We start from the raw sequence: 24,751 nt of genomic DNA on the forward strand, positions 1-24,751 counted from the left end.
ATAGTCATCACTTGCCCTTTGAAATTGCTTTCCATTTAATTGGAATAGAAGCCATTATGAAGCCCCATTAGAAAACTGAGGATGAAGTATAAAACTTGATATGGATTACAGCTAATGCGGCCAAATTCAAATGCCCTGACACAAAGTTTTATAAACAGCCCGGGGAAAATGAAGATTACCAACAAATAAAGCTGTTAGACTTTGGGTAAGTATTTGGATAAGAGGATGAAACAGCTTGAGTGTTGGACATTAACGGCATCTACTGAAGTGATTTGAAATCAGGCTAAGGTCATCCTGCTTCACTCTGTCTCCTGTCCCAAAAGCTCTGGTCCCCCAGTTTAATCTGAAATTGAAGGCTCTCAGCTGCAACGGATTATGGGGGCCAACCCAAGCATGCAGCCAGGGACGGTCTCCTAATGAGTCCAGCCAGCAGAGCATCAAGTGACAACAAGTAGCTACTCCAGCAAGGAGGGAATCTTCAATGCCACTGGAGAGCCACAGCAACACGGTGATAATCGAATCATTTAAAGTAGAAGAACTGACACCAAAACCCACATTTAATAAACAGTGATTTCTATTTTATGCTTTGTATTTTGAGTGATACATATTTTGAAATGAAAACACAAACATTTTAAGACTACATGAAAACATATTTCAAATTGTGCCTTAGTGGGAGAGATTAATATACCAATTATTTACAGCACATTTATAGGACAACAATTACCTTCTTTCTCTTAAAAGAGTTCTGTCGGTGGGGCGTTCAGTAACTGTACAAGCAAGATTAAAATCAAATGCATACTTTGACACACTGACTGCTCATTGCAAGTAATTAATGTGCTATAACAGTTGCACTGGATGCAATTTTGCTCATCTGGCTCTCTCTGTATAATTATGGACTCTATATACATGAATATTTCTTACTCCCACTCTTTTCAACCTTTCTCTACTCTGATTAAGCAACAACTGTCAGTTTTGAAATAAAATGAGAAAAAGTGCATTTGCATCTTCTGTGCAGCAGCAAACCAGACGAGTTTTTCTCCTTATAGGAGTCCAGACGCAGGCCATCTGCAGGACAGTGAGTTATGCCAGGTAAGTCCATGCTTAAAGCAGCCAGACCACTGCATCCACTCGTGAAAATAACAGTCCTCAGGAATTTGATAGTCTCTACGGACTTTTCTGCTCCTCTGGTGAACTCAGGGGATCACTGGCCTTCTCCTCGGCCACCTGTCTCTCCTGTTTGCCCTCCAACTGTCTGTCATGAGAAACTGTTCCCAGCACTTTGGCACTGTGCTCCTGTGCCTTGGCCCTGAGTGCAGCAATGCTGTTCTCTCTCAGTTCCTCTTTAGAAATGATGGACTTGCCTTCTGATCTCTTCTCCTCCGCTTCTGCGTCTTCTGCCCTCTGAGAGCTCGGCTGTTGGGGTGCATCGCCCTTTCCTGACGGTGGGGGTGCTGCAGCTTCCATGGACTTTTTGTGCATCCCTGCAAAGAGTTGCGGGTATTCAGATTTAGAATAGCGTCTGTTGATTGGTAAGCCATCTTGGACTGGAAATAGCAAGCAAAAACAGTTGCGGTTTAGAAAATAATGTTTTAATGGACAGTAGCAATGCATGACCAGGGTACTGGATAAAAATATTTCATATGCTGTTTTCACTTTAGGAGATATATTTGCTTTGGAAGGTCATGCTTGGGGGGGGGGGGGGGGGGGGGGGGGTACTTGTGGAAAAACTGAATGAATCTTTGACTCTCTACTTAACTCAATGAAATCCAACCTCTAATGTTCTAAAATCATGATTACTGAGTAATCACCAGCTGACTAAGCTGTGCAGCTAAGATGTGGTGTACATCTATAAAACTGGATGAATTAGAAACAAAAAAGGTGGAGAATCAGTAAAACAAAAGCCTCACCGAGCAGCCAGGGGGCGCAGGACTCCATGATGCCGTCCTTTGCAGACTTGAGGATGGACTCTGGCAGAGGGATTGAATGCCTCACCATGGCTCCATACAGTCCATATTCAGCCATCACAGTGCTGCGGCCCCAGCATTTCTCCCTCTTCCTCCACTTGGCCCTGCGGTTCTGAAACCATACCTATAACACAGGAAGGAGTTCCACAGTTATTAGTTACCAGCAACACTTAGAATAGTCTAAGTCATGATCTGCTCTTCTTGGTAGCATAGTCTTCCTAGAAGAAAATCACAATTGTATACCACTGAGTGAGGTATGGGGATGCTGGTATCTGCAGGACATTTGATTCATTAAAATAATATTTTAAATTTGAATTAGTAGTTACTGTAAATTGGTGAGATGGAATTGAATATTGTTGGAACTATTCTGAGTAAGATTTTCAGTAATTTGGGAAAGGGGAAAAAAACAAGAGATTGGAGGACTTTTGCCACAGCGGACTGTTAAAGAATGGCAAACAATCTTATTGAATCTGTTGCATTATGTGCAAGATGCAAGCATTTGTATCCTAAACAGGTTTGGGCTTTTTTTTTTGGATGGATCATCTGTTAATGTTTTAAGCCACCAATGAGAGCAAATTTTGAATGTGGAAAAATCACTTTGCTTTTTTGTTTATCCACTCAAAACATGGAGTTAGTCCAATAATGGATGCTTAAAAATGGCAAAAATGATCACCACACACACACACACACTCACACACACACACACACACACACACACACACACACACACACACACACACACACACACACACACACACACAAATTTAACTAATTAATGGCTCACAGTGGCCATAATTTTAGCCTTTTTCTAAAAGTGCCCTGTTAGCAAGTGATATTTATTCTTGTTTGATAAAAATGCCTATTCTTGGTAGCTATTTTAAAGATGACCTGTTCAGGAATCTAGCTTGATTCAAAGTGACTTAAGATAACAACTTAAGTCCTGTTTTGATTCAGTCCATTGATTTCCTATAACCTGCTGGCTACAGGTGTAACAGATCTCTGCCTCCTGTCACTGCTTATCTCAAACTACCTGGTGGCATTATAGATGGTCTGACACAACAAGACACTTCACTTGGCCACAGCCAGCAACCGCTTAAGACCCTGCAGACTGTCTGCGTGTGCTGAGAGAAAGAGAGAGGCCAAATTGATTGTATAGCACAACACAGGACTGTTAAGCACCCAGCTTAGGCACCTCTGATGGCTCTGTGAGAAGAGGAAGGGAGCAGAAAGAAGATTCAAGTGGGGACAGATTTTAAATCGAAAGCGATCAAATCGTTTTCAAGCTTCTTTTTTTCCCTGGTAATTCTGATGATAACCCTTATTTCATACAAGATACTTTTTTAAATGAGAAACTGCTTATCTGCCCCTCAAAAGAAGCCAGTGTGTAAGCCGCAAGGAGGAGCGACCCAGGGGCACGCCGAGGCTGATTGAAAAATAAGTTAATTTCAGGACCAATCGATGGTGGGCAGGCGGGCAAATATCACGGGAAATTAAACTACCGGGACTCGTGGGATCAGCGCTATTGACCCATGCTAATAAATTCAATGTAGTTATTTCATTTGAACTCCCTGCGTCTCTCCAGCAGCAGCCAGCCAGCCTCCCGAGCTCGTCTGATTTAACTAATTACACTCAATGAGAAAATTGGGTGTTAATTTTATTTAGGATGGGAGCAGGCCCGGGGTTATTTATTTATTTCCTTTTATTATTTATTCGCGGCTGTACTGTTGCAGCCCGTAATGAGAATGAGATTAAAAGGCACCCCGGCAGATGGATGGCCCAGGTCACACTGCAATCTTCTTCCGCCTTGATAGCTTGATTAGGTCGTTAGTGGCTCCTTCTCTGAGAACAAATTGTTTCACATCCAACTGCGCCTGATGAGAGATTATCTGTCCTGGCGAGGATGCTGGAGGAGAGCAGTCTTTGTTCAGACGCTGATCGATTTACGGGTGCTCACTTAGGCCACCGTCCCTTTAACATCAGAGCAGGATCGGGGGCAGCTGGCGGCCTCCGCTCAAATATTACAGCGGTTTATTAGCACTGATGGAAAGGTGAAGCATGAGGGGAGCGCGTGTGCCCCGACAGGTGCATATTCATGAGGAAAGCAATTAGAATATTCACACAAATCATCGAGGCTGATGATTTCAGAAAGAAACGAATTCAGTTTTAAAGAGGCTGCTGATTTTAAGATTGTGGTGTCTAAAAATGTAAATTATCTGAAATCCTTTGAATACAATTAAATTAATCGGATACTGTGAGATACTTTTAGACTGCTGTTTATTTTTGCTTTGATTAGCCAAGACTTGTTTATTTTTGTAAAGCAACTGAAAGAAAAAAAAAATATATATATATATAAATGATGTTTTAAATGCACATATTGCGGACTTTAAAAAAAAAATAATTTTATATTAATAATATCAAACGTTACATTTTTATAGGCATATCTGGGTAAAAGTAGACAAAATAACTGGACTATCTCCAGTTTTAGACTCCCTATAATAAAAATAAACATCCAAAACGCAAATTCAATAAATACCCATATCCTAATCCTATTATTATTATTATTATTATTATTATTATTATTATTATTATTATTATTATTATACCTGTATCCTGTCTTCAGGTAGCTCTGTTTTCATGGCCAGCATCTCTCGGGCATAGACATCCGGGTAGTGCGCTTCATTAAACGCCTTTTCCAGCTCCTCCAGCTGATACGAAGTGAATATGGTCCTGTGGAAACGGTTTAAATTCAAGCTAGTAAAATATATTACTGCGCACTGAAAAACAAACCACATTTTTCTTTCTGGCATTCAAACTAAGGAAGGGACGTGCATGTCTTAACACAGAGAACCTATAGGAGAGGAAAATTAAAGAAGAAGAAAAAATGAATTTCCTAAATAAGGCGTTTTAAGTGCCAGTTTTACTAAATTAAATGAAAACAAATCAGAACAATGCCCTTTATTTCAGATCTTTGCGTCCTTTTTTTTTTTTTTTTAATTTGTCTGGATGGCAATAATTTGAGAAAATAGAAGCTCATTTGCAGTAAAGCCTTATCTGCACAGCTATAAGTGTCAACAACACAATAATAAGACAAAAAAATAAATACAGTGCATTTTATTGAAAGCAATGGACTCCAGTAAATTGGAACTTATTAAAAATAAAACGGTGCTGCATTAACTTAAAATGTAATATTTTCAAAAAAGAAAAAAGTACAGTAATATTTCCCTGAAATGCAGAAATCAGCACTAACCGGTGACGTCTTTTCTTCCGTTTCTTGTTCTGACTCACTGATGACTTGGAGAGTTTTCGTTCATTTGAAGATAAATCTTCAGAGTCTGAGAAGAAGGCATAAAGCATTTTAACATGATCATAGTATATGTTTGCAATGACGCAGCACAGTTGTTAAATAAAGCTATTATAGTCTATTGAAATATTGAACCTAAATCACCATAATAATAATAATAATAATAATATCTGGAAATACGGAAATACGATAAACACCTATTTCTGTTGCACCACTTGCAGGTTTATTGTGAATAATTAGAAAGTGGCTGCAGATCACCTGAACTGGCAGACTGGCTGGTGTCCAGCGGCCCTACGGACCTGCTGTGGGGCTGCAGGTGAACATCTTGCCCGTCAGACAACACAGTCTCCAGAAACGCTGGCTGGCTGTAAAAGGACGGAATCCCACCAGGGCCGATTAATCCCATCCCGACACCCACGCCTGCGGGGCCCAGCATGGACCTGGCGGCGATCAGGTGCGCCCCGGCCGACAGCGAGCCCAGCGGGCTTCTCGGGGATGCTGACGGCTCTTTATTCAGACCCAGTATCTCCTGGATGCCGAAGCCGGTGCACCTGGGCGGTGGGTTGGTCGCACCGCTCTTCGGCTGGTGGTTGTTACTCCCTCCATTTACACCAAGGGAGGTTTTCTCCGACAGATTTAAACTTTCCGACAACACGGCCCCCTGTTTCCCCGTCATACCGTCTTCGATGTTCCTTGAAAGGCCTATTTCTTATTATAGCGTCTAACACGATGGTCCCCAGTGCATGATCCTCTGTGTAACACACAAGAGCCCTTTAGAAAATGGTCCTTTTATCCAACAGGTCCATCCCAACAAGAGGCAGAACCAGCAGCCAATCAGCTGCAAGGATTCAGGATTCCTGTGGATCGTGGATGTATTATACGCCCTCTTGAATGCATATCTGTATTTTCCTGAGGACTGGGTGGATAAATGAAGACGAGATCCAAGGTGAAGAGAAACGAACAATCTTTAAGGTTGCAACCTGCTGGAAGAAATGCGAAATACTAAGAATTGCTTCCTGATTAAAGATATTTATGGAACAGATTTGGAACTACAGCATTAAAACTGGACTCTCTGGGAACAAAAAAACAGTTATATTCGCTGTTTGCTTTGCTTTAGAAGTCCAAATATATTAATCTGTCTATTTTACACCATTTTGAAACTCTGCAGGTTTAGCAAATTACCTCAATCTCATACAATAAATCTGTGACGACTTTCGCTTAACACACACACACACACACACACACACACACACACACACACACACACACACACACACACACACACACACACACACACACACACACACACACACACACACATAACGCCAGTTATGATCTCTCTGCCCAAACACAGGCTCATAGGAGTGGATAATTGATCTCCAGATGCTGTGGGAAACTCATCACACGCAAATCAAAGGCCCTCCCAAAAAACGACAGCTGGACGATATGGACCCAGTCTGCGCGGTCCTGCACAGCGTTAATCCCAGAGCAGCAGCAGCAGCAGCAGCAGCAGACTACACAGATTAAACCACAGGGGGATTTTTCTTAGAGAAAATGGGAAATGACAGAGAATATGAGCAACGAGCACACAAATAAATAATAAACTAATAAGAAACTTTTATAGCATTTTTTTAAACAAATAAAAAAATCAATCAACACATAATAATAATAATAATAATAATAATAATAATAATAATAATAATAATAATAATAATAATAATAATAATAATAATAGTGGATTGTGTGTATTTTCATTTTGGTCAGTGCCTGTATGATTGTTTTATTTTATTTTATTTTATTAGAATAATGGAACAAAAGAAAAAGTTTTTTTGCGTTATGTTACAGTTTTAATTACCTTTTTTAAATTAAAGATGCAGACCGAGTCCATCCATTCAACTTGGTGTTTCATGGCCAATCAGAGAATGAGAGCATCAAAGGTTACAAAAGTAAATAATCTCATAAGGCTAATTTGACTCTTTCCTTTTCCTTTTCCTATCCTTTATTTTATTTATTAGAAATAAATTTGGAAATCACTGCGGAATCAGGATTGGCCCATTGCGTGCAGAGGTGTTGGTTTTCTTTTACTGAGGTAACAATGGCTCTATAATGCAAAAAGCAATCTGTTCGGTAAAATCATCATCATCATCATCATCATCATCATCACCATCACAGGCACATCAGTCCGATTACAAGCTGTGCGACTAAGTCAAGAAGCTGGCGAAAATGTGGCTCTCCATTATGGAAAGAAGACTAAAACTAATTGTGTCTGTAACTTTGGAGGGAGCGCGGCGCTCCCAGCCTTCTGAACTGATCCCAGCCTTCCCAAGTCATATTTTGACTGCTTATTAAGACGGAGAAAATATTGCTGCTGCAATCAGTGGTTGGCCAGTTGAAACTAATTAGGACCTATTTAGTGGAAATTCTATTAATGATGAAATCAATGTTATTAGGATATGCTAATGACACATCAGCCCGTTGGGATGGAGTCATTTATTAACATTGAAGGGTGAGTCAGAGGGACCTGGCAATTACAGGGAACTTACTGCCCCCTCTCTCCATCATCACTCCTGTTGCAATCTATAGTTGTTGTTTTTTTCAATAGTAGAATAGTTTCTCCTCTGTGTGTGCTTTTATTAGTCCACCTCCTCTGTAAATGGGTGCGTGCTGCTTTACATGCAGTAGAGAGGCTGACTAATAAGGCTCTCGATTGACGGAAGATTTAGTTCAGTCATTCGTGTAGATTAGGTTTCCCATCAAAGACCTGCAGGATCTAACGCCTGCAGATTAAAAAGCAAACAGCTGTTGGATTTTTTTGTGTGTGTGGGTGTGTGTTTGTTTGTTTATCTGCCCCCCCCCCCCCTCCCAAACACACACGCGCGCGTGCACACACACCCCACTACAACCTGTCTCCCTCTCAGCCCCACATCGTTTCTCCGCTCCTCCTCCTCCTGCTTCATTGCTGCATATTCCGACCTAACGCAAACTGAGAAACGGCGCGTCCTCAAAACCTCCAAAGTAGCAGCTTTCAGCAGTCTGCAGAAGGTGAGACTCTGGTAAACAGCTGTGAGATAAAACCGCCCACTGTGGTGCATACCAAATATGATATTATGCTGATGTGAACGGCGAAGCTTGAAATGCGATTGTGAGAATGAACTTAGTATTAGTGAGGTCACACACGTTGATGGGCCGTGCTGGATGAAATGGAAATGACTGCATAACTCATATTCATCCCAATGGGCTTCTGGTCGCTTAACGCGCGGCCTGTGGTTTTCTTTTGAGGTGTCCAATCTAACACACTGAGAGCTACTTTCGTAGAGGAAAAAAAAAAAAAAGTAAGGACAGAAACCTCTTACGCAAGAGGTGTGGGTGCTCAATCAATTTGAATCCTCGGTGTTGAAACAGGGTGCAGGCAACTTGATGACAGCACACATGTAGTGCCGAGTCAGGGAGGGGAAACTAAAGCGCAGCCAAAGCCTCTGCTTTCCCAAAGCACTCACAGGGCGTGATGTTACGCGATGCCCTCTTCCCTTCCCTCCTCCCCCAGAGTTTGCAAGTCCTGCAGCTTTCTCATGGCTCCTCCACAATGGCATGTTTGGTAGCTGCCCGTCGGCATTGCTTAATTAGGCGAGGAGTTGATTAATTTGCACTAATTGACAGCTAATTTAAGGACTCGGGGCACATCGGATTGACGTTTGTCGGGGAACAGAGGCTACGTGAGGTCAGGGTAACGCACTGCGGATGGATGGAGTGTGTTTTTTTTTTTCTCCCCCATATGGATGACCAACTCTGCTGGGACTGACCCGTTTCTTGAGGCGACTGCTTGGCTGGAGGGAGGCTGCGGGTGACAGGAAGCCACCAGTGCATGCACCATATTGAGGATGTCAGGTCGTTTAACACGTCAACGCTCAGCAGACTGATCAATGTTCATCAGTCAGCATCAACAGGTGCCCACGTTCAGCCGGTTCCAGTGACGGCAGGGCCGCTTTAAATGGCACTCCAGTAGTTGCAGTGAATGAACAAATAAATAAAATTAGGCTATGCGGAATTTATGCCGCAGACATTGGTTGTTCATAGTGACTTTAAAATAACGCACATTTTGTAGAAGTTGCAAGCAGTCCAGGAACAGCCAATCAGCCCATATCCATAGCCAAGAAGAAGGTTTTAAATCAAGATGCCTGATTAGAATCACGCCATGATAAAAATGCACTCTGTACAACACAAATAAACGAATAAATACATAAATTAGCTCTTTAATGTGATATAATTTGCATGCAGGGTGTAGGGGACTTCAACTAATACTCTTACAAATTTTGTAATAATATTGTTATATATGTTTGTAATAGAATAGAATGACTTTATTGTTATTATACAGAATGTACAATGAGATTGGAGATGCTGTGGAGGCTTCCATAGTTTAATTTTTTTTAATAGTGATTTATACTGTAGGCTGTTTGGCAGGGATTCACCTTTTAGAAAGCCAGGAAGTGTGTGCAGTAATAATTGAATAAATATAACAAAGCACCGCATGAAACGAGAAGAGAGACTATAAATGTGGAAACCCTCAATTTGTTCCTTTCTTTCAGATCTCCAAAACATAAGTAAAAGCTTTAACCCTATAAAGCCATTATTAGCACAGGTCATTGGTGGCGCTTGGGAAGCAGACTGGCACTAGATCTAATTTTGAATTTTATTTATTTATCTTCTTTGCTTTCTTTTTAATGTTTCTCAGCATAAGAATGGAGGCATACAAAAGTCAAACTTAAAAAATATATACAGGCCATTGGAGGCCATAAATAAAGATTGACTGGGATTCTTTTCCATGCCCATTTTGCGTCACGGGCTCCCCGGGTTGCGCGTCCCAGGACACTCCAATAAGAACGAGTAATGCATTTCGGAGGGGTGAGCCAGGGTCCGTGTAGGTCACACGGGGTGAAGGAACTGAGGCAATGGCGGCCTCTGTCCGTGTGAATCGGAAAGACGGTTAGGGGCTTATTAGCGGCCTGGGGAGAAGTGTAACTTGTTGGGAGTGAGCGGCCAGAGCTCCTGCGACATCTCCAGCCGAGAACAGTCCGAGGCATTGTCTTACCTAATTATGGCGGATGGACTTCTTTTTGTTTCCCATTCGGCATGCCTGTCTGATTCTCTTTTTGCCTGGCCGCTTGCTCCGACAACGCCGAAGTGTGCTAATTAGAAAAGAAATGGTCCTAGTAATTATGTCAACTCTTATTAACGGCGATGACAATGAGCAATATTATTTTTACGCAATGTTTTGTGTAGGAGACCCTGCTTCCAATGCTCATTAAAAAGAAAACATGCCCCGATAGCCGAGAAAGCACTCCCACGTCGGAGCTCCTTACTCGTCCACAGCAGAGAGGTGCTGCACTCTGTGGAATGGCAGAGGCATGAAGTTATTGCCCTAATTAAAAGTTGAAGTCTCTAAAAACTTTTGCATCACTAGAGTTGGCTCCTTTGGCTGCAAACGGAATCACTTCATAGGGGACTTTTAAAGAAAAGGCAATGATCCTTTCAATTTAATAGTTTATTATATAATTTCACAAACTGCAAAAAAAAGTAATCATGTTTAAAAGTGTGAATAAATAAGAACATTTAATCAAGGTAGGTCTGCAAGTCAGAGAAATTCAGTGAAAAGTAACAACTTTCCAAAAAAGTCAAAGCATCTATCTAGAGGACAGCAGTTGTGCAGAGGAGTCTGATGCGAGGACATCAGCAATGAAAGTGAGCATTTTGCTATATTTAATCATCAGAATGCAGAGTCTCTGAACATGTTCATAGCACACTGGTAAATGCATAGATTGCAATCACTGTGAAATCCAACAATTCCCATCCCTTGAAAATTTAAAGATAAGTCACTTCTTGGGCCTCTCCAAGATGTTCAGGAACTTCCCCCTGGTCATTTCCCTGGCTGGAAAACAAGAAAACACATATTTAAGATAAAGCACAGCACAGCGTCAGAGACCTTTCAACAGTCCAAGTATCTGATAAGTTGTTAAAATCAGAAACAAATCAGTCTTGCACAACACTTGCCTACAGGTCTAACAACTTCATAAAACCTTGGTTAGTAACGCAAAGCATGTATTTAATATCTCCAGTGTCACATTGGGAGGTAATTTATACAAACATCTGTTCCTCCAGGACATGAAAATCAACATAAAATTGAGACCTAACTACCAAAGAGTCTTGTGATTACAAAACTGTTGTCTCTCTGTAGGGTGATACGGGTACTTGGACCCAAGCGTCTATAAATGCCAGTATTAGTGTGTAGAAGCAAAAATGTCAATACAAATGATTACAGACTATGACCAGTCACAAAAACTAACAGAAACTTACTCATTCAAGTATTAAGCTGAATACTTGAATGAGTATTAACAATGAGACCACTAGCTTTCATTGTTATGATTGTAATAATGAAACCTAGTAGTTGCCAACCCACAGGTCTCATTATAAATTTAAGGGGTTGTGACAGGTCATCCTCTCAAAGAAACATTTTATTAATCAGACAAGAAACAAAGATCCACAGTTTATTACAGCACTATAACTATTATAATGGGTCAGGACAAGATACTTTTGCTTTGTCTTAACAGCACACTAAGCTAACAGATTGGCAGTCACTGCTTTAGTTAATACCCTACACATGATCAGGTCTCAAATCTGTTGTTTCTTCCCTTTTCTCTCATAGCTGGTGCCTTAGGTAACAGAAGAAACAGAGCTGGGGATGAGCGTAATAGGTCCTTTAATATTGTATCTATAGAAGATGAGAGTTCATACCTTTTTAAATTTTACATTATAGCAGAATCTAGGCTGTTCAATTTGAAATATGTACAATGAACAGCGATTTTCTTTTTCAAATCCATACACTAATCAGTGAAGCAGGTTTGCCAGTGTTGCAGTCTTGAAACAGAATTGTCCCTGCTGAAGATCCTTTATTAAACTGGCTATCTCTGTGAGACCAATCATTGCTGATGCTTTTCTATCAAAAACAAACCCATGTCTGAATACAGACTACAGTTTCCTGCAGCATCATCATAAACCCCAGAGAGGAACCTTCCAGGTACAGTAATTACTCTGCTCAAGATAAGAAGAGGATTGGCCTCTCTGCTCCACTACTGACTTTATAAACTACACAGCTAGGATCACCTTCTTTGGCATTACAAGCGTTGTATATCACACAAATATATGATGACAGAGTAGCAGACAGAACTTATTTTAAATGGGCTCTAAGCATAAAGTCATCCACCTTCATAATGCCTGTAGGAAGAATGTGACTAGGATCTCAACTGGTTGCTGTCTGTGTGTGCTGGTGCAGAGGGGGCCCCGCCTCCTCCGCCCAAGGTGGCTAATGAAAAAGCCAGGGCACTTAGTAATTTAGATGAGTTGCCTAGGGTGGAATGATAAAGGTGCATCTGGGTGTGGGGGCCATGTCACCTTGAGGTGTCCATCATTAGGCTGAAGATGATGCTAACTGGAATGGGATGGGTTCATTTTCCACTTTTCCATCTCTTCAAATCACCTTAAACAGTCATCAACAGACCCTTGGACATGCACAGGATTCTTTAGATTGAAGTGAAGCCATCAAAAATTAGGCAAGGCAAAGCAATTACACTGGGCTGACCCTTAAACTGGGAGAAAGATGGTGTCACTTTTACTTGAAGCACAATCACCAGGAATGGTAAAGGGCAGCAGTTAATATTTAGATTTTTAACATGAAATGCTTCTTTCTTGTTATCACTTTCTCCAACCCCTGACGAGCCCAAACTGTAAAACAGATCAAAGACAGCAGTGCCTCTCCTGAGATTACTCACCCTGCTGAATGTCTCATTAATTACGGTTCAGTTCAGCCTCCCCTTTCTCAGATAGAAGCTCAAATCTCTAATATCATAACATTAAAGACCCCATTACACATCAATCAGTTAGAAATTTGGAATGTGTGGATTTATTTTCATAAAAAAAGAGATGTGCTGGCAGCATGGGGGCTCTGTGTTATTTATAAAGCTAAAAAAAAAATAGAAATGCAAAGTGAAAATAAACTATAACTAAATATACTGCTACACAATGTAGGACAACTGAATTTGTCTGGAACCATCTCACTGGCTCTGTGAGGCTGCACTTGAAGGTATAATGGCACCTTAAGATAAAATAATATACCAAACACAAAGCAGATACCATACAGTGTATTATACAGTGAGCAGCTGATGTGAACTTAACATATCTTTTATTAAAAGATATTCTAAAAGTATGTTTGAGAGTTTAGTTATAGCCTTTTGCATCTGAGCTATAACGAGAGGGTTGCTGCTGCTTTTAAACAGTTATTTATATATATTTGACTCCTTTGCATGAACGATGTTAATTCTCAATCATGTTGAAAATTTACAGCACAGTTACAGCTGCAGTCCCCAGCATACACGTGTAGGTGAATTTAGTCGTGTATGCGTGTGGAGAGATATGACAGTTACAATGTATACTTAAAAAAAATATCAACTTAGTTGAGCCCATAGCCTTAAATGTGGCGATACGAGATAATAATAATAATAATAATAATACATAATTTTGGAGTGGTAGTAAATCCAAGTAATGTGTGGAATGTGTCAACAGCGCAGTTCTATTAAATTTTATTTATAAAGTCTCAATGCACAAGAGTCACCTCAAAGCACTTTATATTGTAAGGTTAAGACCCTACAATATATAAATAAGCCCCTGCTGACAGCGGTAAGGAAGAACTCCCTTTTAACAGGAAAAGACCTCCATCAGAACCAGGCTCAGCGCAGCCACAACCGGCTGGGGTTTGAGGGGGAAGAGAAGACAAAAAAAAAAGAGAGAGGAGCACAGAGACAAAGACAAAAACTATCAAGAAAGAAAGACAAAAGCTAACAGCTGTCTGCAGTGGTTAACTAGTTAGTCCACTATATTACACTTCTTATTGGGGGTGTGAGTGACCAAGAGGATAATTTAAAGACAGCCTGTGTTCTCTCCCACTCAGAGTGTCTGCACTTCACTCTTTTCTACTTCATGTCCAGCCGTCTGTTGTCTCTGTAACTCATTTTGGATTTGGGTCCTGTGTCCATGTCTACTGACTGTCAGATTATTTCACTTCAGTTCAAAATATAGACTGACCAAAGTGGTATCCTCACAGCCCAAACATCAGACCAGGAGTGCCATACACTGCAAAAACATTCAGATGGATTTCAGTATCTCAGATAAAACTTCACAATAAGTGGCTGAAAATTAACATTTTTATTTTGCTAGGATAGCCTAAGTTTAGTCTTCAGTAATTATGTATTTTTATCTGAAAACTTTCCACGACTGATCAAAAGAGACTGCGCCCACTAAGACAAAAGCATGCTGATCAACACACACAAACACATACACACACGGTTTGTCATACACCCAAAGAGATCAATACTGATTAGGGAGACTTAGAGATTTGTTTAGTTGATTAGAAAGGTCAATTACTAATTTTGCACTAAGTTAATCAGCATCTTGTTACGACTACCATCCATACTAAATGGAACCTTATGGATTCTGTGGGCCATCACCTTGCCCTGTTGATTTGTTACCTTCTAATTATCATTTAGCCCTAATGGCCAGAGATTCCATCATCATATGTTATGGAGGTTTATCAAACACAGCCACAACATACAGTATATGTTAATTTTACCTAAATGAAATATTCCCCTTTGCAGTCCCATACCCTCTGGATGTGGATTTTGGCTCTGATTTAGACAACTGAAAAAATGGAGATTAACCTATATCTGCAAGCAGCTAAATATGCCAGGAAATGTGTCCTCTGAAGTATCAGAGCCTTCACTGTTGCAGCCCAAATGTTTCTGCAATTTTCTGCTCCACACCGGTAAATCATCTTCACTTGGTAAATCCCATGTGGCTGAAATGTAAATGCAGAGGAAACGCGGTGGTGTAACATCTCACTTTCCCCTCATTTACGACAAGTGATCTGGGTGTCATTGTAACAGCACACTCCCAGCCCCCTACCACCACTCCCCTGTGTATAAAATGAGAGTAATCATCACACTGTAACCCCCCCGCCCCACTTGGCATGCTCCCAGTGAGCTGCTGAACGCCTGTTAGAAGCCAGGACAGATGACCACCTGGGTTAACTGAAGTCGCAGACCCCAAGCCTGACTGCCCCAATTCGCTTTCATTAAGAGTTAAGCGGACGTATCTGACCCTCAATGCCCATCTCTGAGAGGTGCTCGGCTATTACGGGGTGTAAGCTTTATTTAATGGATTTAACATCCACTTTCACTGCCCCTTTCCCCAGAGATGAGGGAGACACAGAGGAAATGACACACACAAACACTCAAGCATGGAAACACTTGGAGGCACACATATTCAGCCAACGCGCCCGCCGAACACCCCCCGCCTTACTACACATACACCTGACGCTCATGTTTGTGTTCAAAATTCAATTACCCACTTATTGATACTTCACAGGGATATTTAAGATGCAGACACGAGCTGTGATTTCCCAGGGGAGCCACTGGTTCCTCTTTATGTCCCAACCGAGAGAGGCCCACCCCTCCTCCTCCTCCAATGCATTTTCGCCTGGCTGACACACACACACACACACACATACACACACATCCACACACCAAAACAAACACATCTGCACCTCCCAACCCCTGCCCCAGCCTATGCCTGTTCAAGAGGTGTCCTTATTAATAGGCAATCAGTCAAAAATCATTCATTAAAAAGCCTAAAAGGTTTTACACCCGCACTATGATTAGCTGGGAAAGAAAATCCAATGAATTCCTAATGCCTTTATGGAAATGAGGTGTCATTTCCGATCTGCTCAGGGAGGCGGCAGGCAGGCAGGACTGAGGAGCAGTGTGTGTGTGTGTGTTATCCTCTCCCTCTCTCTTCTCTCACACAGCTCCAACACTGATTCTGTTTAAGATATGAGGAAGCGCTGTCAGATACAGCTGCAACATGCTTACCATGGAAGGAGATGCTCATGTCATCCTTTTGTAAAATGCCTGTTGAACTACTTAAGATTTTTTTACAAGATGGATGATGATGTGTATAAATATAAGTGCTAGTAATGAAAAAACACCCACAATAATTTAAGCAATGCCTGTGCGAGAGCCTGTTTCAGAGAACTAACAACAGAAAGCCTAAGGGTACTGAGTGGTTACGATGATCAAGAAGATAACTATCCTAGATCCTTATTTCCCTGTCTCACACAGGAGGTGCCACTGTGAATGAGATGCACCACAACACCACCCTTCATTGCAACCATGAGACCAAAGAGAAGCAAGGGACAGGTAAAAAGACAAGCACAGGGAAATAGCAGAGGTTAGGAGGAGGAGGAAGAGCACTGGCAGTGGTGGAGGGGAGGCATCTTCTGTTCCTCATTCAGCGACTGTCAGCTGAGGTACTTCATAACCACCCGCCCTGCGGTCAGCCCACCCTGATGGATTGATGGAGGCACATTAGCACTAGTGGGGCCCGGTGAATGCAATCATATTCAGCAGCGGCATGCTTCTAATAGGCTGGAGATTGATCCTAAGGGTGTGGAGGAGGTGGTGGTGGATGAAGACCCATTAGGAGCTGTCAGAGCAGAGTGACCTCCAGTCTCACCTTCACACAAGAAGATGCAACAGGGTCAGCCTGGGTATGTGCTAGGTGGCATTATGGCAGCAGAGAGGTAACCCAGGGTGCAACAGAAGCCACAACAGGTGATTGTACATCCAGAATGCACCAAGTCATGCTGCTTGTTTTGTTTTTTTTAAATTATAATCCTTTGCTGGGCTTGAATTATAAATGATATATTTTTCTGACAATTTTTATAACAATGTGGAGATGATAGAAAAGTATTTTATTAGTTCAAGCGCCTGACATAATTTTGGCAAAATATGCTTATCAACTTTGAAAAGGTGTATGTCTTTTGTTCTGAATATTTTATATTAACTATTGCTGAAAGACAGCTAATGTCATGCTTTTAAGTTCATAAAACACTGAACGACCACAGTATAATTTTTTTTTAATTTTCTGTTCTGTGTTTTAAAGCAAGCTTAAAATAAAATCTATAGTAACAACAGCTAATCGCACATCCTACAAAGACAACTATTAAATGGCAGTCAGCAGTGTTGAGGCCACAAGTGTGAGAGTGTAAAATCTGACCATGTTACCAGCCGTCTCAGTAGATGAGGCCCTTCAGCGCATCCCAAAGGCACACTCAGCTTTCAATTACCTCCAATAACAGCACTTATCAGAGTCCTCAGTTTTCCCTGGAGACTGGAGGCTTGATGCCCACGCTCAGTGGCCCACGACAGGGGCATTCATCATGGGGCGGAGTAACAGCTGGGGCCAGAGGAATAGGCACGCGCCAAGCCCCTCTGGGACAAACTGGGCCAGCATCACACAGCCCTTTTTTTAGGATTGGTAGTGGGAGGAGGGTGTGTCCTTATCTTCTCATATCCATGTTAATACATATGTACAAATATTAGAAAAAGCAGAAATCTACACTAATGCTGCTTAACCGCATTCTAGGAAAAGGGGAATTTCTGGTTCAAATCTTTCTCACTGCTGTAGGGTGGGTGAGTTTTCTCTACTTGATTGTGCTCTGCCCATTAACCAGCTCCAACTTTAATGGTCCACACATTGAGGGGGGGAAGGGCAGTAAATCCTGTCCCCTGCCCTCACTCTGCCATGCCTCTGCGGAGTATGTTTACGGGTACTGAAGAGTGCACAAACATGATGAAAAAGTAGCTGAGATTTACAAGGCCTCCCCTGACAGCCCGGAAAAGGAGAAAATTAAACCAGAGAGCATTAAACAGGCACCGATTACAGGGCTGCTCTGACACCAATAATAACCGTCATTGTGTCCCGTCATCCTGGGGTACATGACATGATTGCAAAGCCTGCAGTCCTGCACCTATGACAGCTAACATCTTTATACCAGCCAGATTACATGCTTCTCCTGGTTTAGGGAAGTCTGGGAAATCAGGCGTTTTTCAACTAAATACATTTGCAACTTGTGGGTTATGCAACTACAGCACAGGGAGCCTGTTAATATTTATGTATTGTCTCTTCAGACATTTATAGATCAGAGCATTGTAGCAAACCTTTTACATTAAAAACCACTCAAGCGTCTAAAAATCCAATAATATTTTTACAGTTAAACGTGTGCCACCTATGCCGCCATCAAATTTTATCAGAGCCTCTCTAAATTATTTTTAGCATTATTTGGGTACACTCTGCACTCTGGTCTGGAAGCTGCTTTGCAACATATCTACTGTTATTAAAGCAAAATCTGATCACTGTACCCTTATGTACAGGCCTTTCATGGTAATTTAACTGACATTGGATAGCAAACTCTCCATGTACATTTGTAAACATATACGCGATAAGTTTGTATTTCCAGTGAGAGGGGGGGTATATCGCAATTCTTCACCACTCACATGCTTTTTCACTTGAAAAATTAATACCCACTTTTCTCTTCGGGAAATATGAGCACTTAGCTACATCTCTCTAATCCACACTCCACAAGGATTATGACAATGGAGGCACTGGGGAATGGATTAAAAAATAGATTTTGCATCCATCAAATGCTCGAGCACTTGTCTCCTCTGGGCATACCTTTTCTTTCTTACTTTTCACGTTTAACAAAACTGACCTAAATACAGTATTTACAACCTTGAGGTCAACTTATGTTTTGGGAGTTGAAGTTACAATTTCATTTGTTTCTTTTCTGTCTTTGGACAAAAAAATAAATAAATAAAAAGCCCACATGAAGTCAGTCTGTTGGGGTTTTTCAGTGTGACGGCACCTAAGGATGCCGTGAACTCCACTAGCTAGAGAAGCAAAAACCAAGAAAGGCCTGTGAGCACCATCTAGTGGTAACATGTGAGCACATTCTTTTAGTGTTCTCTGTGATTTCAAAACAGTACAAAGGTATGGGGCTTCTGGCCCCATACAAAGGCACATTTTAAAGGTTGGATCATCTGTGCATTAGCATGCGCTGTTCGTGTACTTACACTCCTCTAAGCCCAGCTGGTAAGCTAGATTCTGAAGTCCTTTGACCTTCTCCATCAGGTTGGCTGTGGTCAGGCTACCCAGCTCTACAGAAGGATAACAGGAGCCATAATGAAAGCGCTAGACTAGTTTTAGCAAAATGTTATCCCATTTGACAGGATTATATCATAAGACTGCCCATTGTCTACCAATCTTTCTGTTCAACACCAACTATTGCAGGTAAACTGAAAATCAATCCAAAAAAACCCAAAAAACAAACAAAAAACTTAATTTTGGCTGTTTGGACCAACCTTTCAACATTTCAATGTCCTCACTTTCCAGCTCAGCCATCCACTTTGGGGGTGAATTGGTGATGGGCTGTGATAAAGAGTTAGAGATCATGCATTATGCAGTATGTCGTGCCTATTTACACATCTACTGTGTAACTCAGCATTATTAAATCTAACTCACATTTTTACAAGATGCAGCAAATTCTGAGACTCCGGGCACTGCATGAGAGATTACAGGACAATAAAGTTTATGCATAATAAATGCCATGGTAACCAGTTACATAGGAGCAGGATATAAACTTACACTGCTCTGGCCATAAGTCTGGTGATGCTCTATCCAACTTCTCAAAACTCAGCAATGATGACTCAAAATCATCACCTATCAAGACAAAGAAAAAAAGAATAATTTCCATAGAAAATGGTGAATTTATTCTGTATATAATGTAATGAATTCACTTCATTATGGCATTACAATAAACTGTCAGAGCTGTGAATGCGTTTCTTTTTTTAATGGATAAATTAACACGTGACTGACACTGGATTTCCCGTGGTCCACAAGTTATTTGTTTTATGGATTCCTAAAGTACTCGTCCTCAATTATCTTGGGATCTTGTTCACAAGTGTGAAAAGAAGGAGGGGGGGGGGGGGGGGGGGGCGACAGACAGACTGATCCAATATCCAAAAAACCTGTAGATTTACTGGCAGATCTATGTTCCTACTGTTGCCATGAGCTGTGGGTGTTTAAAGCAAGATTGACATTGTGGATACAAACAGCTTTCCCTTAGAGGTAGGATGTGGAGTTCTGTCACATCTGAGGCTCAGAGAACAGTCCTCCACGTAGGAAGGAGCCAGTTGAGGTAGTTCAGGCATCTGACAAGAAGACCTCCTAGATGCCTCCTTGGTGAGGTGTTTTGGGCATGTCCAATTAGGAGAAGACCCTAGGGCAGATCCAGAGCACACTGGAGAGATCAAAACCTTGGTGTCCCTCCATATGATCTGGCAGAGACAGCTGGGGAGAGGGAGATCTGAACACCTCTGCTCAGACTGCTGCCCCACGACAATTCCCAGTCCATGTAAGTGGCACAAAATGGATGGATGGATTTTTAAGGAATAAAATTTTTTAATAAAATAAAAATTCCTGAGTAGCCCTGTGATAAATTGGCAACCTGCTAGGGTGAACCCTGCCTTTCTTCCAATGACAGCTGTGCTTGACAGCTAGATTCCCTGTAACACTGAATCGAATAACTGGTTAAGAAAATTACAATACAGGCCGATATTCTTTTTACATATACCAGCTGACCTGTAGCGAGCAGGGATTCAATGTCTGTTATGATGTGGAGGAGATTTTGCTGGCATGATTTGGGTTCACTTGTCCGTAGAGACAAGAGTCACTTAAAATCAATACAGAGTTGTGTTAAACTCTTTATCCTATAATAAAACCCTTCTATGTTGATGAGAGTGGTCTCTTCCAGGATAACAATGATCCCATCTATAAGGCGAGGGGGTCATTTAATGGTTTTAGTATAAAATAGTTGTGAACCACATTCTGTGGTCCTCACAATCACTAGACATTTTGGACCAGGAGATTTTTACTGATGTGTTACATAGTACTGTTAACCTCCATCATCAAAATACCAAATAAGGAATTATCTTTTGAAAGGACACCCATGGGTGTGTCCAAACTTATGATACATACAGTACGTTGCAGTTATATAAAAAAAAAAAAAAAAAAAAAAAAAAAAAAAGAAAAATGCTGGGGACAACTTGCTGTTTAGCAACTTTCCAGCAAAGTCTTTTGCAAACTTTCACAAACACTGCTTGACTCCTCACGTCATCTGCTCAGCTGTGATGTGAACTCTGTGTTGCACACACTAATGACAATACTGGTAAACAATGGAGTCAGAGCCACTCTCCTGGGCAAATTACACGATAAGACCTTTTCTAAGACAACCCCAGACATGTTTTTATTATTTAAATAGTGCAAAAAAGCTTTCAATTCATCACAGATGGACCAACATATGCGTCTATGTCAATGCATATCTGTCTGGGCTCTCCTATTCATCAGAACAAATGTCAAAATGTTACCACTGTGGTTAAAAATGTATAGTTGGCCTTTTATTAAATTTTACAAATATACCATGCACTCTCTTAAAGTTATGAACCAAGCCACATTTTGAAGCAATGCACCTTGCGGTGAAATATTCTGCACCTATAGTTGACAGTTATTGCAAAATCATGTAGTATATGAAAATAATATATCATTCTTACATTATGATTTTGCACATATTTCTGTTCTACATCTGCATGTAGAACAAGTGCAAAAGTCTTGAGTCACCCCTCATTTCTTTGTATTTTACGTCCTAGGGTCCAGAATTTCTTGTCACTTATTTAAAGTGGTCTTGAGCTGCAGTTCTTTCTGAAGCTCTTTCCAAGTTTTTCTTTGGACACTGGGTGCCTTTTCACTCAAGGGATCAACCAGTGTTGTGTCTACACACGACAGACAACTCAGCAAAGAACCAATTTTAAATTGTATCTTTAGGCAGTTTGTAAGCAGCGTGTAACAAGAACAGTGGTGTTGGGGATCTTGTTGAAATTGATGAATTTATGAACCCAGAAAAGTACCATCAGATTTTGATCCACTATGCAATACCATCTGGAAAGTGTCTGACTGGTCTGAACAGCTTCAGTTTTCTGTGTGACAATGATCCAAAACACACTGCCAGTGCAGTAAAAGCATACCTGGATAGGAAAAAAAACACAACAAAACACATAATGGAAAACTATCAGTCATGGGCTGGCCTCCCCAGAGACTGGACCTCAACATTATTGAAGCAGTGTGGGACCATCTCACCAGAGAACGCAATAAAAGGATGCCAAAATCCAAAGAAGAGCTTTAAATGTCCTTCAAGAAGCCTGGAGAACTATTCCTGAAGACTACTTAAAAGAAATGACAAGAAAGCTGCCTCAGAGAGCTCAGGATGTGTTGAAGAATAAAAGTGGTCATTCCAAATATTGAATTTGAAATTCAATATTTGTATAAACTCAGTTTTTGCCTTATCTACTGCATTTCCATTCAGGTTTGCAAATGTTTCAGTAAATCACTGCACCCATCTGCCTAACAAAATATAAGTGGTGGCTCAAGACTTTTACTGTAGTATGTCACTGTTATTATACATGTATACAGGAAATATAGCACATATGTATATGAAACATGTACTTATTTGGTATAATCTATGACAAGATATATATTAATAGAGTTATAATGCAAGTTCACATTCATAGTTTCTACATTTAAATTTTTAAAATCTGTCCTCATATACTTGCATAAACTAGGATAGTCTCCCCAGTTAACAATAAAGGCAACTTTATTTGGTACAGCTGCACAACCAACTGCCATTCAGTACAATAGCTCTGCATTAAAGTGCACTTTTATAGAGATGAAGTGCAGTTGTATTACACAGTGACATTGTCAGAAATGTGTAAAGTCATATATTGGTTTAAGGTTACCAGTAAAAGCGAACTAATTCAGTATTTGTCATTTTTTGTCTTCCCTGTTCACATATGTGACATGAGCACCGTATTATTAGTGGAATGCTTTAGTGTAAACATGTACCCATTAAAGTACCTACTGAGTATAGCACACGGTGCTTTACTGTTAAACGTACAAAATCATAAATTTTGAGAACACAACTTGCAGTAATAACAATAACGATATGTTCAAAATGTGTGTGTGTGTGTGTGTGTGGGAGGGAGGGAGACAACCGAAACAAAAACACTGCTGTTGTTACGAAACTAGTGTAAAAAGAGATGATTTAGCCCGTTGGTAGTACAGCAGTAACCAGAGGCTGATGTTTTTAGCTAATAGCATCCACAGTCAGCTCTGTGTGCCAGGCAGCACAAGATCCAAGCCTGCTGTCCGCTCTTCCTTCCCGCTTACTGGACACACAACACCGGGGATAGTGAGGGCTTTAGCCAACGGAAAAACATGTCCAAACGGGAAAAATACAGCACTAACATGCGTATTCTGTCGTCTCTGGGAGTTCAAGTAAGACGGAATTTTAATCCGGAACTGTTTAGTGTGCTTAAAATGTCATTTTTGCAATTTATACACAGCGTAGCAGGATAAGGAATTAGAATTTACCTCCATTTGGAGACGCCATCTTCAGAATAACCACGTGACAAACGACAACCAATGGTGGCAGCAGCAGCAGTTCTGGGAGTTAACGCGTGTCAGTGTGCTTCAGAAACACGCCACCAGGCGGCCCGCCAGTTTATTGTTGGAGCACAAATCCAGCATGAAAGTCAGGAAAATATTTATAACGAACAGTAGCTGACGGTTATATGGTCTGGGTGACTTCGATTCCTACATTAAAACTAACCTTTACCTGCGACCAAAGCAATTACACTATATTTCTTTTTTTTTTTAAGGGGACATCCACTGCTCAAAAAAAAAATAAATTAAAGGAACACTTTAATCAGAGTATAGCATCAAGGCAATTACACTTCTGGGATACTGATCTGGTCAGTTAAGTAGTAATCAGTTTCAGCTGCTTTGGTGTTAATGAAATTAAAATCTGGTGCATTAGAGGGGCAGCAACGAGACAACTCCAAAAACAGGAATGGTTTTACAGGTGGAGGTCACTGACATTTTCCCTTCCTCATCTTTTCTATTTTTTTTTTTACTAGTTTTGCATTTGTCTAGGGTCTGTGTCACTACTGGATGCATGAGGTGATACCTGGACCCCACACAAGGCAGTCCAACTCCTCCAGGATAGCACATCAACACGTTGCCATTGCCAGGTTTGCTGTGTCTCCCAGCACAGTCTCAAGTGTATATGGAGGAGATTCCAGGAGACAGGCAGTTACTCTAGGAAAGATGGACAGGGCCATAGAAGGTCCTTAATCCACCAGTAGGAGCGGTATCTGCTCCTTTGTGCAAGGAGGAACAGGCTGAGCACTAACAGAGGTACAAAATGACCTCCAGCAGCCACTGTTGAGAATGTCTCTGACCAAACAATCAGAAACAGACTTCATGAGGGTGGCCTGAGGGACCAACATCCTCTAGTGGGCCCTTTGCTTGTGGCCCAGCACTGTGGAGCCCAATTGGCATTTGCCATAGAATACCAGAATTGGCAGGTCCAACACTGGTGCTTTTCAAAGATGAGAGCAGGTTCACCCTGATCATGTATGGAGAAGCAAAGGAGAAA

At 41.1% G+C, this 24,751-nt stretch overlaps 2 protein-coding genes across 3 annotated transcripts; both read right to left on the bottom strand.

The window, feature by feature from the left end:
- Positions 1-570: 570 nt before the first annotated feature.
- On the bottom strand, positions 571-6,036 carry vsx2 (visual system homeobox 2). Of its 2 annotated transcripts, none has more exons than XM_030718872.1 (5): positions 5,524-6,036; positions 5,212-5,296; positions 4,568-4,691; positions 1,908-2,088; positions 571-1,481 (listed from the first exon to the last, which is right to left on the bottom strand). In XM_030718872.1, the coding sequence occupies exons 1-5, from the start codon at positions 5,939-5,941 to the stop codon at positions 1,165-1,167; spliced, it is 1,125 nt and encodes a 374-aa protein (XP_030574732.1). In that variant the 5' UTR covers positions 5,942-6,036; the 3' UTR covers positions 571-1,164. The 2 variants fall into 2 exon arrangements, with proteins under 2 accessions (XP_030574732.1, XP_030574731.1); XM_030718871.1 differs by having other exon boundaries at positions 571-1,544.
- A 4,769-nt stretch (positions 6,037-10,805) lies between these two features.
- Positions 10,806-24,729, bottom strand: lin52 (lin-52 DREAM MuvB core complex component). Its single transcript, XM_030719098.1, is given in 7 exon segments — positions 10,806-11,188; positions 19,278-19,361; positions 19,566-19,632; positions 19,726-19,763; positions 19,849-19,923; positions 23,686-23,874; positions 24,669-24,729. Coding segments are annotated over 7 exon segments (570 nt in total). The 3' UTR covers positions 10,806-11,132.
- Between the last annotated feature and the right edge of the window lie 22 nt (positions 24,730-24,751).

Source organism: Archocentrus centrarchus, chromosome 22 (genome assembly GCF_007364275.1).
Source record: "Archocentrus centrarchus isolate MPI-CPG fArcCen1 chromosome 22, fArcCen1, whole genome shotgun sequence".
In the NCBI taxonomy this organism is placed as follows: Eukaryota; Metazoa; Chordata; class Actinopteri; order Cichliformes; family Cichlidae; genus Archocentrus; species Archocentrus centrarchus.

Bases quoted from the DNA above. Each gene is read 5' to 3' on its own strand.
- vsx2 (XM_030718871.1), bottom strand. From the start codon at position 5,941: ATGACGGGGAAACAGGGGGCCGTGTTGTCGGAAAGTTTAAATCTGTCG. The intron at 5,297-5,523 runs GTGATCTGCAGC...CCTTCTTCTCAG, and splicing joins CAGCCAGTCTGCCAGTTCAG to ACTCTGAAGATTTATCTTCA. The intron at 2,089-4,567 runs GTATAATAATAA...CCTGTGTTATAG, and splicing joins TACCTGAAGACAGGATACAG to GTATGGTTTCAGAACCGCAG.